We start from the raw sequence: 15711 nt of genomic DNA, 5'->3' as shown, positions 1-15711 counted from the left end.
CCACGGAACAAGCGCAAACAGCCCCCCCCCGGTGTGGGCTCACACGTGCTCGCACAATCGTCGCGGAAACGCGAGCGCGCTTACAAACGAGCGACGTGCACACACGGTTCGACACACGCGTTGTCCCGCGGCGTGGAATACCTGCACGGGCTTCTGTACGCGCGTAACGACGATAAAACAATGCCCGAGATAATAGGAGGGTTACCTCTGCCTCCGAGCGTCTTAAAACCACCGTGCCACCCCGGCGTCGCGCCGTCTCTAAATCTGCGTTCATCTCGTTTTTCTATAGCCACTGTTCGCCCGGAGAATGGATATGGGTCATTCCACGTGAAATGAGCGAATTCATTGAACTCATCGACGTCTGAATGCTGCAGAAAAGCCGATTGCTGAAGCGCATTCGAACGCAGCCCCCGCGTCCGTCCCCCCTCCGTGCGTTATATTTCCTGCACCTTGTTACCGGCGAGTATTCAAGAATCTTTCTTTTTTTTTTTTTTTTCTGCTATTCAACATTTGTGACCAACCGCTTCGAGGAGCGAAATCACCGTTGCAAATTGCGCCCGGAGTTTTTAATCCCGACACTGACGTCGTCGAGGAACCCCGCCATTTTAAAGTGGCGCAGCTCCCTATCGGGTCGTTGTTAATTTTTATTTATTTTCCGCTCGCATTGTGCGCGATCTTTTTTAATCGTCGGCGGGGGTGCAATTCGAGAAATTGCCGCGCACGAAACTCCGGGACGTTCGCCGCGAAGAAGGGAATCTGAAACGAATCAGTGTCACGAGCGAAAGAGAGAGAGAGAGAGGAAGGGAACAAGAACATATTTAAAAACCTGTTGGATATGCGTGCACTTAACTAATTGGAAGCCTCCGGGAGTTGTGTGCGCGGCTACCTGGCTGCGCTGTAGACAATCCCTCTAATAGAATTAATTTTACAAGGTACTTGTCATCGTCTAATACGAAGCTACCTCGAAATTCGTTATATTAAGTGCACTGTTCCGGAAGGAATTTAGAGATTTTCTTGATAAAAGAAGAAAAGTTATTAAAAACAGGTGCTAAAAATTTTCCCTGTTCAGTTGCGCTTCCACCATTTGACCTTAACAGCGCTCAAAGTGTTATTTGTCACTTCTCATAAGAAGACCTCTATGCGTAACTCTGCAAAGTGACGGTGTTCTCGAAAAAGTGCTACCCCAGTTCTCGTTGATTACGCCAATGGAGGTCGACGCTGGGAATTAATTTTATCGAACGATGAGACGAGAATGATATTTTGCGGGTACGCTACGCAAAAGAATGTAGGTTGGGAGGGCTAATAGGAAGGCGAGAATTTCGATGGTAGGCGGGGGTGGTGGAGGGTCGTTTCTCATTAACAGGTTTCTCGTGGTACCGCGGCGAGTCGAGATCGGGGATCGACTCCGCCCGAAACCGACGAAAAATGTCATTATCGAGGTCGGTGTCTCGTGAAACGGATTCGAATCGGCGCCTCGTTACATCTTCTCCGGGACGGACACTCGACCCCGTTTGAAAGGATCTCGAGGGCGTCCTTTCAGACCAGCGATCCTTAATTAATCTGGAAATCGAATCGGGAAGGAAGAAGAGCCGAGTTTCCGCCGATAGGTCGAAACGAATTCGCTCACGGGGTTCGGAGGCGGCTTATACCAGCCTCCGTTTCCTCGAAAATACTTCCAGTCGGGATTTAGACTTCCCGCTTTACTGTTCACCTTCAGCTAAAATCGCTTTCGTTTCGCCTTGTCTAATCGCTTTCTCGTTTGCCTCGGGGCCACCGAAAGCCAGCGCGAGTTTCCTTGGGTACGGAGTGTACAAGGATGTCTCGGGCAATTAGGATGGTTCTTGTCTCGTCGAAGATAAAACCGACCGGCGGAAGAAGAAAGTCCCGAACAGTGCTACGACAGTGATTTTCCTCGAGGATCCTCTCTAGAGATCTTTCGATCAATTTGATTTGATTTTATCCGATTTATTTGTGGGGCTCGAATTCCCAGTGTCCACCCATTTACGATGTTTAATCGTCGCGTTCAACGAATTTTAATTCCGTCGAGTTGTTTCTAGTTATGCCTCGAAAATCGATACACCGCAAAACCAATTGGCGAAGTATTGGAAAAACCGCGAATTATCGAGTTCTATGGAAATGATTTTATAGAGGAGCTTTCACTTTGATCGGTAAAACTGGGTAGCTAGTCTCGTGACCAAAGTACAATCGTGGTTGGTTCTATCAGTTGTTAAATTGCTAATAGTCCTAGTACTAATTCAGGACTAAGGAATATCTCACCTGTGCTGAAAGATTTGGGAACGATGTAACTACGAGAAATAATCACAAAGTATGCCTCATATTCCTCTTTATTGTTTGAAACGTATCGTAACGATCAGATATGGATCATGTAAAATTACAGTAAAACGTAAATACGACGAATTTATCGTGTATACATATATGTGTATGTATATATATATATATATATAAATTCTTGTACGCCACCAAAAAAGATTGCCGAGAGAAAAATACAATCATTTTAACGTCATAAATGTGAATCAATGATTCTGTGCTTCTCGTCTTGACTCAGATTTATGTTCCTTGTTTCAATCGGGTCTTTTCGCTGGGTGCGTTCTTGTGAGCACGTGTACTGCACGAAGCTACAAAGATTGTCCCTGCGTGATGTTCAAGATTCGAAAGAAATTGCAATGTCCTTAAATGATACCAACCGTTCGACAGAAATCTGTCTTCCTTTTATGACAAGACTATTATTCTTTTATCTGAACTACACGAAATCTTGACCAATAATAAAATACCATTTTCCAGAAAGTCTGACCACCGAATCAGTGGATTTCATCCAGAGGCAATCTGTCCAGCTTCCCACTATACTCGTAAAACGTCGACCACAAACGTTCGTGATCGTGATTTCCTCCGTTCCAACGATTCTTCTGTACTTTCACCGTGTTTGTCGTTTCCCCTTAATTACACGCGACAGTTCGTAAATCTAATTCACAATCATACACTATTTACAACACGCCGTATCTCGAGCGGCTCGCTTCAATTAAATTATATTGCTATAGTGTTTGTTCTTTGTTCTCTCGATGACGCTCGCGCGCGGTGTGATATCTTTGGTGTGGTGTCCGTGTCTATTTGTGTTTGTTCTGTTTGTGTATGTGTGTATGTATATGTACGCAAACATTAATCCCCTCGAAATCCTCGCGCAATCGATGCCCCCTCTACGAGTGCTAAATACTTTGAAGAACGACCCACGAGTTGCGCAAGCACTTTGAAATAAAATTCGCGCGCTGAATAAAATTTCGACACAAACTGTGGCGGTGTCGATTCGCGGCGACAGCGACGGGCAAAATTCTTATACGGATAAAAAGTTCAAACAACAAATAAAAATATAAACGCCTGTTTATTCGTTATTGATCAAATAGAAAGTAGAGTAAACGTCACAAATGAAATTTTGTCCGTCTCTGGGCGGCGAAAGCTAGAGAAACTAGTCAAAATTTAACAATTTTGCAACAGTTGAGTCGTTAATTGTCGCTGAAACGATCGCTAAGTGTGTCAGAGCCGATTTTAATAAAACTCTGCAGGCTCTGCAGACCAATCCAAAATAAGATATTTCTTGACACAGTAAGATGAAGTTGGATAGAAGGTGGCGAATAATATTGGGTGTAGGAAGAAGTAGCGTAGCTCGTTTTAGCTCTGGCCTACGAAAACAATACGTAGTCTTCGTCTTGGCTGATCCACGATCCTGCAAAGTTTCGTAATCCATAAAAATCGGCAACGAACATTTCGCGGTTCGTTTGTTACAAGGAGCAAGGATCCCTCGGGCAAACAATCACAATGGAATGAGTTTAATCGGCAATCGAAAGTATTCGGCGATTAAACATGCAGAAGTTCTAAATTGCCGCAGTACACCGACCGAACGATCGGAAGTATGCAGCAAACGGTGGTTGAAAACAGGGGAATGTTGAAGCTGGAACCGGATCTGGGTGGTTCCTGAGCGAGTCGCTGATTGCTGGCAGCTAGGGTCGCGGTTTCTGTCGTCTCCAGCGCTCTGCTACTCTTGATTCCCGGTAACGTAGACTGACAGGTCAGACTTAAAGTGCCTCCGGGGAAATGGTGTCGTTCCAAGCGTAACGACAGGCTCAGACGGCAGGATGACACGATGCTGTCTTCCACGAACCCACCAGTTGGTACATCTTTGGTTAACGCTGTATTCACCTATCGATTCATAGATAAAAACAAGATGAAGAAGAACGCTATTAACAGACTCGTATCTTCAACCAACGAATATCGTTATCGACAGCAAGGACTCGAATACCGTATCCATGTGAGAACACTTTCATAATGACAAACAGTTTACATCTACGCGATGAGAACAGGGAAGACGGGCCTTCAACCAGAGTGTATCGGATTTGATAAGAGTAGCTCTGCACGACCATGTTGCAACAACAGCACTTCCCACAAATCTCTACGTTTGTCGCGTGCTAATACAAGATCTGTTCGAAGCCATCAAATTAACAAGCTTGATATCTCAGACATGGGAATCTCGCCTAGTTAGGTGCATAGCTCAACTGGATGGTTTCCTATCCGACTAAGCAACAGCTAATCTGATCTCATCCTTGTGCCTCGAGTCTGTGGGTCGTCTTATTAAACTCGTTGAGCTATATTGTCTGAGAGATCCTCTGCTTACCTCTTTCCCGTTAAGGATGAAAGCAAGGACTGCTGCGGGATAGCTGGGCGCCGAGGTGCACTCCGCGTGAAGGATCTCGCCGGCCTCGTAAGATGGTCGAAGCCCTTGGAGACTGGGTTGTTCGTTCGGCAGGATGGCGACGCTCATGTTCGCTGCTTCGTAGCTTGTCAGGAAGCTCGGCGCCTCCGAGGACACCTCGCAGCCGTACGATCCCACGAGGTTCACCTTACCTGTCGCAGCCACCACACGTAATATCTTTCTCCATTTTGACGTGTCCGCCCAACTGTCCGCCGCGATTGATATTTAAAGTAGCGCGGCGAACTCGCTGGGGCCATAGAAGGGACGGAGGAGGAGGGGGCGTGATAAATTTGATCAGGAACTTGCGAGTAACGACAGCGTCGCGTCGTATACCTCTCGCTCGCGCAGACAGAGAGGTCTCTACGAGGCAGCTAAGTGATGGATGAGCGGGGAATTGGGAAGTTTTTCGAAGATTTTTTAATGGGTCATCAGCGTAATGGAATTGAATAAACTGGGTCGTAGGTAACGGCCAAGTTTCGAGGGCATTTTTGAATTTCAAATTCACCCTGTCATCCGTGGGAGTTGGGTAGAGAGACAATGCGTCCGTTGAAAATTATTTGCTTGATTAACGATTCCGCAGCGATGTTGAGCTGGGAAGTTAAATAGCAAAGTTCGTGGCTAATTACCATGAATATTCTCTAATTTCTTTTCCGAGGATAATACGATGCCTAATTCCATTGACGCGACGTAAGCAGCAAGTTCCTTCCGTTTCTTTTCCACGACCCTTTTGCTCTCGAGACCGTTGTTCCCGTTAACAGCGACGAGAGTTTAAGGGGAAAGAATAAGGGGCCACACTTGCTCCTGGAAACTTATCGCGAAGCTACTTGTTCGACCGTAATGAATTAATGAACTTGCGAGAACTACTTTGAGCTCAGTCTCGAAGGGAGCACGAATGCAATTGGAACGCTCTGCCTCGCAGATTAGAAACCTAACGTCGAGGCGCGGGAAGAAAAAATACACCCTTGGCGCGGCGAAAAATGGGCACGGACGAAAACTTAATAGTCGCGAGTCTCGTTTGCGACGCGAAAAGTTCGTTCATTATTTAAGCACAATTTAGCAAGTCCATTAACTTTTATGACCGGCCCGCTAGGGCTTTTAACTGCAGAATAATAATGTCGATTTCAATTTAAAAGGGGGGGGGGCTACGTTTGCGTTTCTCATTAACTTTTTCTCCTTGGCATTGCTTGTCTTGATCAATGAGGACAGAACGTTGGAAGGACTATAGCGAGATCGTATGAACCACAAGGAGCGATAGTGCACTTGAACGTTGAGAGTCGAGACGCCAAGATCGAAATACTGCATAATGTTTGGACACGAGCACATTAAAGACCCGGATAGAAGGCTTTGTACGGCCCTCTGTGGCGAAAAAATACATTTGACGACTTGTACCCTCAGGGGTATCGCTTTCCATGCTACTTAAGTCCGCTTCGAGTATCCCGCTATATTCCTTTCAACCGGTATACGGTATCAAACGTTGGACGAGACTACCAAAAAGGTTACGGAAGAAACCACTATTTAAATTTACCACAATTTCTTAATCGCGCAACGCATACAGGATTATTTGAAATTTCAAAACGGATCATCCAACCCTACAAAATAGGACATCGATAACTGGACGCGTACCTTTCGAATTCGATCAAACTCGAGCACTCGTACGTACCCTGTTAACAATCACTCGAATCGAACGCTCGTCATCTATACTGATAGTAATCGTGGTCGTTAAGTCGAGCTAATTGAACGCATACCAACCTCTTCGATTACTCGCCTGTCCCAGTAGCGTCACTTGTTTGCTGTCGCTCTTATTTACATCGACGTATACGCCCTCCACGGGGAAGTCCCTGCCCGCTGGTATCGAGCCGGGCATGAATCTGAAGAACTCTGCCCCGTCCTTGTACCATTTCACCGAGTACAAATCCTTGCCGTCCAGGTCGTACTCGCACCTCAGAGTCACTTTGTCCTGCCTCGGATCCGCTATACTCGGTACGTCGAGCCTCACGATTCTAATGGCCGCTCCTAGAAAAGCAACCGATTAAACTTTGCCATCGCGGCAATAAAACAGCTATAAAAATAGTACATAAGAAGTAGGAACCACCAGCGCCAACAGCTTTCGAGAACAGAATCGGTAGAATAGCCCTCTGGTGTCGGACATAGGAACTATCACGATACGCTCTATAGTTTGCCAATTATAGATCGTTTCTACCTTGTTATATCGTTTTATAAAAGGATATATATTTTTTCACACGGATTAGCCTCGCGTTAAATAGAACTCGTACACGTATGCGTTAATTAAGGGTAAAATGGCGGCAACAAGTCACAACAAGCGCAGAGGTTTCGACGTTTACGCTCTAGATATTCCTTCGTCAATTAACAAACGTCGTTTCGCAATTATCGGCGCGTTGTCAAAGCGCGCGCGACATAATTCGTGGACGTGAACAGCAGCGTAAACAAACTGCGAAAAAAACGTATACATCGAGAGCGGCGCGCCGCGAACCGGCCGAACGAACTTTATTTGCCGCGAGTGGGAAAAATAGTAATTATCGAGAAAAAAGAGCTCGACTCGCGGCGAATTCCCGCGGAGCGCCTCTCCAATCGAGTATTTAACCAGGTCGCACTAATTTATTTATCGCCGATCCGCCGAACAGTCGTCGCAAATACCGAGGTAATTAAAAATATCCGATCAACCAGACGCTCGTGTAATTATCGCCAGGGAAAAAGCAGTCGAACGTTTCAACGGCACTGGCGAATGAAAATGCCTGTGCGAAATTTCCGCGCGGTGTGGGTCGTTTTTTTCCCTCCCCCATCTTTGTTAACCTTTCGTCGGCCATTCGACACGCTTGCGTCAATATTCCCGGAACGAGAAATTCTAGAAAATTTCACTGTTATTTCTGACGTTAATTGTACTTATTCGCACCGTTCCAGCTTATATCAATCCTCTTGTCTTTTAAAAATAACATAATACAATGGCGACGTATAAGTAATACAAACACCTGGTCTTAATATAAAGAAGAACGTTCAAAATAAATGGTCCACGAGCGAATCTCTCAGCTCCAAGCGTTTCTAAGGGAACAAAACTCAGAGTTGTCGATTTACTTGAAAGCGGAGGCTGGTAGCGACTTTTATCTTGAATCGAGGGTCAGTTTTACATCGTATATTGTTCGAATCGATGCTGACCAGATCACGACGAAAGTTACGGACTCGTGGCTACGAGGTTTCATTAAAATTGATTTATGACACTTCGTACTATTTTTTGGCGCGAGAGGGGGTGAAGGGGATTTTGGCAATACGATCCAAGAACGCCCGATCGCGCGGACAAGGTTCGTATTCCCGAAATTGTTCCGTGACGTCGCGTGCCAAAGCGCGAGCCAGCTACGTGCTCTTTGAAACAATAACTGGAGCCACGGTTTGTGCTCGAAAAACCGTGGAGCGGCAAAGGACCAGCCACTCTGTATTCCATCGGTGAAGCGTGCGGTCGTAAACGATTTCCAGATCGCGCGAATTTGTCATACACTTGGCACGCAAACGAACGTTATCGCGGGGAGCCGTTCGCTAACCAAAGCGCGGAACACGCGAATGGTCGCGATAAAACCGCGTCACCGGCGACCGAAACAAGTGCAGTTACCCTTGTCGCGGGGGCTGGCGAAAAGGGGCGGAAGTTATCGCGACGAGACGGCCGCGTGAAAGGCGTCGAATGTCGACGCGCAGGCATTAAACGACCGCGAGCCTAACCGAATGGGTGGGCGCTGTCCCAACTGCAAGGGGAGCCACGGGATTCTAGCACGGGTTTGGTATTTAAATTGCAACGCACCGACCCTTCTATCTAAATACTTTCATGCCGAGTCAACCCTCCATTGCAAAGGCCGAATTCTGTGTCGCGCGAATCCCGCCACATCGAATCCTAATTTGAATAGCGAATCGACCGTGCAACCTCCGTCGCTGATTTTGTTACAGCAGCAGACGCCTTTAAAAATAAAAACAGAACAAGTTGGCTTGTTTTCCCCCGAAATTATAACGATCAGAGACACAACTTATTGATGCGTTCCATTTACCGTGACAGCTTTGTCTGACGTTAATCCACGAAGCACCTGAACGTCCTTTTCTCGGCGTAAAATCGTAAACCAGAATCGATTTCTTGTCAAGAGAGTCTAGCCAGACTTTCGACTAAAGTATTTTGATCTACTTCCCGATTTGACATTGAAGGGTTTAAATTACACTTAAAAAATTCGTATCTCAAAAAACTACGAGATTTTAAGTTCCTTCCCCTAAGAATCTCAATAATTAAATTTAGAACACTACTATTGTCACTGCAAGAGTTTAAGAATTGATGCAATTATATTATTTTTTAAGAGAGCAGTTGACTTATGACCCATAGTTTCTTTAATACATTCTATCCTCGCGAGTAATGGGAAAAGAAAATTTGACCTTGATTTTTTAGGTCAAGGTCAATTTTGTATCTACTTGTAACAGATCTGCACTCGATCCAAAGGCGTAGAATCTTGCTCTAATAGTCGACAGATACTTCTTTTACAGCTTGTACAAAAAGAGGACCACTCTGTAAATAATTCTTGTATCTGCGTGTGTCTATATGTTTCCATTCAGTAATGTTTACTTAAACGAAAAAGACACGAAGCTCGTGAAGAGTCTGGACGATACCCAAGAATACCGACACCGACCAAACATTCCCACCCACGCTTTTCACGTGGGAGAATCTTTGTCATGTTGATGGCTGCGGGCGGTTTCATAGTGGTTTGACTGGCAGCTTCGGGGAACGGTAACGAGACATTATAAATAATTCGTTGTCATTTCAGTTTTTTACACTGGTATAAGCACCAATTAACTGCAGCGGGCGAGATCCCTTTGGTTACTCCGTTCACCGGGGCGAATCGCATGGATGGCTCTGTTTAGGGCCGAGTTTCGAGTGTCGTTCCTCTTGGTCACCCCCTACCCCCCTTCCTCTACCCTTGCACGAACAAAGAAAGAAATACTGGCTGCCGATTCCTTTGTTTCCGTTTCGTTCGTACGCTCGCCGCGAATGGACCCTGTCGAGACGTTATTGCATTGTGCAAGGTGGATCGCGAATTCGAAGCGACGCGACGGAACGCAACGTTTCGAGGCGCACAGAATTTAGGGCTTTGCTGAAATTTTCATATGCGTCTCGGTTTTTGCTGGAGCAGAAACCGTAGATACGCTTTGTTCGACGGAATACTTAGTATATACTCACAAAGAATAGAAAACATTATTTTAAATTGAGTGAACTCACGAATATCAGTAAGACAATTTATCTAGTCTTTGCTATCGTGAAGACTGGAAGGTGCAAAGGCTGAAGTGAATTTTGATACGCGTCTCGGTTTTTGCTGGAGCAGAAACCGTAGATACGCTTTGTTCGACGGAATACTTAGTATATACTCGCAAAGAATAGAAAATATTATTTTAAATTGAGTGGACTCACGAATATTGGTAAGACAATTTATCTAGTCTTCGCTACTGTGAAGACTGGAAGGTGCAAAGGCTGAAGTGAATTTTGATACGCGTCTCGGTTTATGCTGGAGCAGAAACCGTAGATACGCTTTGTTCGACGGAATAGTTAGTATATGCTCACAAAGAATAGAAAACATTATTTTAAATTGAGTGGACTCACGAATATCGGTAAGACAATTTATCTAGGCTTCGCTACTGTGAAGACTGGAAGGTGCAAAGGCTGAAGTGAATTTTGATACGCGTCTCGGTTTTTGCTGGAGCAGAAACCGTAGATACGCTTTGTTCGACGGAATACTTAGTATATACTCACAAAGAATAGAAAATATTATTTTAAATTGAGTGAACTCACGAATATCGGTAAGACAATTTATCTAGGCTTCGCTACTGTGAAGACTGGAAGGTGAAAAGGCTGAAGTGAATTTTGATACGCGTCTCGGTTTATGCTGGAGCAGAAACCGTAGATACGCTTTGTTCGACGGAATAGTTAGTATATACTCGCAAAGAATAGAGAACATTATTTTAAATTGAGTGGACTCACAAATATTGGTAAGACAATTTATCTAGTCTTTGCTATCGTGAAGACTGGAAGGTGCAAAGGCTGAAGTGAATTTTGATATGCGTCTCGGTTTTCGCTGGAGCAGAAACCGTAGATACGCTTTGTTCGACGGAATAGTTAGTATATACTCGCAAAGAATAGAAAATATTATTTTAAATGGAGTGAACTCACGAATATCGGTAAGACAATTTATCTAGTCTGTGCTATCGTGAAGACTGGAAGGTGCAAAGGCTGAAGTGAATTTTGATATGCGTCTCGGTTTTTGCTGGAGCAGAAACCGTAGATACGCTTGTTTGTTGGAATAGGTAAGTGTCTCATTGAGATTATAAGAAACAATGGGAAAGAAAGTGGTAAATTTTGTTTTGGAACTGTTGGTGGGCTCGTTAATAACACTTATTAAATGAACGATATTTCAACAGCAGCAATTTGTCTCCTCGTTTAACGAACGAGCCTCGTAAATTTTATCGAACACAAATGTCAGCTACCTGCGTAGTGGCAATATTGTGTCGATGTGAATTGCAACATAAATAAGTCGTTTGCACGTTCGAGAAGGCAAAATGAATCTTAAATGGAACAGCTGTTGGTCGCGGCGTAGAGCAAATCGACGAGAGGAGCGCAAACGTGTAAAATAAACTGGCAGTCGACCAGTGGCAGCCGTTTCCAATAAAGCCTACTCCCTTCCTGTCAAATTTATTGCATGCTTAATTAGCGGGCAAATAACACGATTAACGAGGACCACTAGGTACGCGATAGTTTGTAGCGTCAGCCGCTGCCGACTGAAAAAGCTTCGACTCGTTACACGCATCGGGGAACTGTTGCATGCGACAGGAAAAACTGCCGCATTCGCTGTGTAAAAAAAAAAAAAAAAAAATGAAACGGCTAATTGGAGTGCAGATTTCCATCAGAAAACCTAAACGCTTTACGATGAATTCTTTTAATCTTCGATTATTGGAAACTGCTACCGTGTTTTAGCGACCGATAGGATGGGGGAACAACGATGCTTCTGTTTCGAATTCACAAATTAGTCTCGACTCGGTGAACAAATTTTGACGATTCTGTCCGTAAAATGTAACAATTATACGTATTGTCGACAGCGTTAAATGTATTTTATTTCAAATATCGAGTAAAACGTAACGGTGTATCGCTAAATCCCAAATAAATCTCCCTATCTTTGATAGAAGCATCGACTTGATTTGTGGTAGTTACCCATTTGAACGTTTCGAATGTCTAGACACGCATGAGAACGTCTTAAAATGAGAGAACGAGCAGGCAGTCATTCGCAGACGTGCCCAACCCAAAGCAAACGTGGCCGTCGCTTTCAGAGCCTCGCCATTGTCCCCCTAGCCGTTGTGACTCGTCGCGTGGCATATTAATTAATCCGCTAATTATTAAACTAATTGCCGGGCTTAATTGGCTCGTGAGAAGCCCAGGCCCTTTCACCGCGACGAAGGGACGAAAGAACGAGCTGGAGGGGGTAAGACAAAGAGAGAAACTGAATGGCAAAGTACCGGTCGCTCGATTGTGTCCGACGCACCGCCGCGGAAATGCATAAAAGACCTGTCAAGAATACTATGTAGATTCTTGTGTTTCGCTATAATGCACCCAGGGATCGTGAAGGAATCGGATACACGGCGCGTCGAGGCTGAATGCTGTTGCCGATCTTTCGTTCGTTTCGATTCCCTGCTCGGCTACCTGTCTGTTCTTTGATCGGACGTTAAGGGCCTGCCCCGTTGTTCGCGACTCTACGTGCCGCCATTGTGCCCAGCACAAAACGAAATCGTAGCCGATTGTGCGATAAGTTTACTTTAGCTGCGCTTTAGAACGATCCATGGCTTTCATTTTTGATCTACACTCTACTCCATCTCACGAAGTAAATATTATGCTTCCAAAGATCCGTACCTCGATCAATTACTTCTTATCACGAAGAGTAATGAAGTCTTTCTACCACTGTGGTGTAATGTAACTCCCACTTTCAACTTTTTGAACAACAATTAAGCCAATGTTGTTCTGGTATGATTCAACGCGCCTTTATTTCCTCTGCTTGCAACGGCTCATTCGGCGCACCATCAATTATATCGTTAACGCGACAATACGGGAACCGTGTCCGCAAGACACGAGAAGATTAGTAGGAATTGTTGGAAATTTCTTGACCGTTTGTGGGAAGGCCTGTATAAAGCGGTTTACGAGATGTGGGCGGGTCGGGATGTCAAGTGGCTGGCCGCCGTAAAGTTCCCCGTCGCCGGCGCGAAGACGGCGTTTCATCAACTCGTATTTAAACAGGGCACACACGCGCGCGCTCTTAACGATGCTCTCGCATTCCATTTCCGAGCATCTAGCAACGACTGTGTGTCGTTCTATGCGAATGCGGTTTAAATCGCGTCTAACGAGCTCGCGGCCGTTTCTTAGGACGACTCGACCACCCCCTCCTCATTTATGACGTCATCTAATTGAACGTGAACGTGGCATTCAACGTTTCTCGTCAAGAGGTTGTTAACACCGTGCGAGCAGTTTCTGGCGAAACTTGTCTTCAACGAGGTGACTTTAGAAAACGAAACGCGATACAGCTCTTTTGTAAAATATAGTCAAACCTATGCACGCGACAAGCAACATTTTGTCGCGGGTCCGTATCTCTTCAAGGAGCTGCAGTTTGTTGTCGAACGTTGCTTCGAGTTTCGCAGCTTGTTGCATGTTTCCATTCGGGAAACATCAAAGAAAAACGGACAACGTGTAGTAATGGAAACAAATGTACTTCCAGCGTTGACGTTTGGTCGTCAGATTCAGATTCGCGTCGTCGACGTTCGCGTCAGCGTCGGAATAGCGAGGCAGAATAAATGACTTCATCGTTAAATTGATGGAAGAATACCGAAGATTTGAATGCTCGTGGACAGGAATTATGAACGCAGAAATTCCTTCAGCGAAGATAAAGCTTTAGCGAGCGTATACAACGTTCGGTAGAGGAGAACGTTGTAAGTTTCAACGGGATTCTAGACTTCGACAAAGTTCGCGAAATTTAAAAATGGACGATAACCAAGTTCCGAAGGTCTGGATTCAGTTTCAAATTCCTCGAGTGCAAAGTAAGAAGCATCGAATAGTTGGGCGCATGGTTCGAAGTCCAGTTTCGAACTTCGGGAGTACAAGAGATCGGTAGTTCTTTGGTTCATAGTTCGCTCGGTTCTGCTCCTCGGAACTCGCCTAATGTTAAATGAAGCTCGAATTCCCTTCTCCAGGATCCCCGAAGGACCATGGGATAGAATTGGGATATGAGAACAATGCAGGCATGAATGGTGCGTCTACCAAGTGTTAGGACTGACTTTTTTCTACGATTATACTAGGTGTGCAATTGACGTGTCAAGGGTGTATGGAGAGTCAAAAAGCCCGCCTCTTTGGGTTCACGCGGAAAAAGATAGATGGAGGCACAGTCGTGCAGAGATCTTACGCAGTCAACTGATTTCTGATTCTCGATAATGGCGAGGAAGTAATCTTCGCAGACCCAATATCAAAGGGCACAGGGTTGAATCCTGTAAGTGTAGAACAAACATAGTACATAATAGCGATTGCATTAGCGCATCCTAAATTGCTAACTAATGTCCGTAAATGCTTGTAACTGTGTACAGAATGATAAGTGGGATCCACTCGCTGATGTATTATATTTGCAAGGTTGCACAGCCTGGGAATAGGATGAGCAGGCCCGAATTTACTTCCGAGTTTGAATGCAGCAAAGCTTCTAATCTTCTCGACAGAAGCATTCGGACGAAGTGATACTGTTACAAAGCGTACCGAGTTCGTCGGCGCGTAAAATGGGATAAGTTATTTTAATGTTTATACCCAGCAAAACGATGGTAAAATAGATTTGAATGGCAAGAAGGAAGACCAAACTGGAGGCAAGGAAAATATTCTTTGTCGTCGAAGTGCTTGCATCCACAACCACACACTTCCGTTCGAACTTTAGATCTTGTTACGCGGCTGCTCGGACAAGTAGCGTCGACCAATGCACGGTCCACATACGTATGCGGCCGCAATTGGTTAGAATTAATGCCGACGTTAGTAGTTTATCCTCCGTCTACGACTGATATTTCACTCTTGCTGGCGGCCGTTTAAGGCGATGTATGAAAACTAATCGTTTCTAATCGGTATTAATCAACGGGGGCCGTTGCCTACGAATAAAGAGCTATTAAGAAACAATTATTTGTCCAGTCGTTCAAAGGGTATTACCCTTTGGAACACAATATGTGTAAGATGGAACTGTAGCGTTGAAACAATGCATCTTAAAATTATTAAAGGCTCGGATTGTTTCGCGAGTGCCATGCATAAGGGGAAACAACGTATTTTAGAAATACGATACTCGAGTGTCGGATTAGCTACCTTTCCCAGTGAAAGTTACAATTAAAATCATAGTGGAATGTACCCGTAGGTTGATGAACTTTTTGGCAGCTTGCCTGCGCGGAAAGTCGAAGCGAAGCGCGACGGATAGACCAGCGGACGAAATGAAATTCCAACAATCGCGTGAGAATATTCTTGGTTGAAGTTTTCCGAGCAAGAATCCTCCATTTCGCCACTAAGTCATCTAATGAAGAACAGAGGAATTCCTTGGCCGGAAGGTGTTCTGATTGCATTCGAAACTAGTTCTAACCGGCAAAGAACCGACGCCCGCGAGTTCAAAGGGAAAATTGCGCCTTTCCTCGGGCATGCACAAGTGGAAAATCCGGGACGTCGTATTACGTATCACGCCTTTAAAACTCAACTGCCATAGATTCCGCCCGGAAGACACGCTCCACGAGGATATCGCATCGGAGAAGAATGCCACAACGACCGGGTATAAAGTGAATATTTCCCTTCCGTAAGTCATAAACCAAAAAATAACAAAAGCTACCGAGCCACAGGGAGCTTTATAGAGAAGCAGGAACGTCGTAAAGTGATTATT

The 15711-nt window shown here is 45.0% G+C and overlaps 1 protein-coding gene across 1 annotated transcript in view; it reads right to left on the bottom strand.

Annotated features, from left to right (window-relative positions):
• Positions 1–2329: 2329 nt before the first annotated feature.
• Positions 2330–15711, bottom strand: part of LOC143343698 (uncharacterized) — a 58884-nt gene continuing 45502 nt past the window's right edge. Inside the window, exons 2-4 of the mRNA XM_076768853.1 lie at positions 6509–6772; positions 4682–4911; positions 2330–4209 (exon numbers count right to left, since the gene is read on the bottom strand). Coding sequence (XP_076624968.1) covers positions 3868–4209; positions 4682–4911; positions 6509–6772 — 836 coding nt within the window. The 3' untranslated portion in view covers positions 2330–3867. The remainder of the gene's footprint in view (positions 4210–4681; positions 4912–6508; positions 6773–15711) is intronic.

Source organism: Colletes latitarsis, chromosome 7, assembly GCF_051014445.1.
Source record: "Colletes latitarsis isolate SP2378_abdomen chromosome 7, iyColLati1, whole genome shotgun sequence".
In the NCBI taxonomy this organism is placed as follows: Eukaryota; Metazoa; Arthropoda; class Insecta; order Hymenoptera; family Colletidae; genus Colletes; species Colletes latitarsis.
Note: the sequence above shows the minus strand (reverse complement) of the source record. Positions and strands in the feature narration are given on the sequence as shown.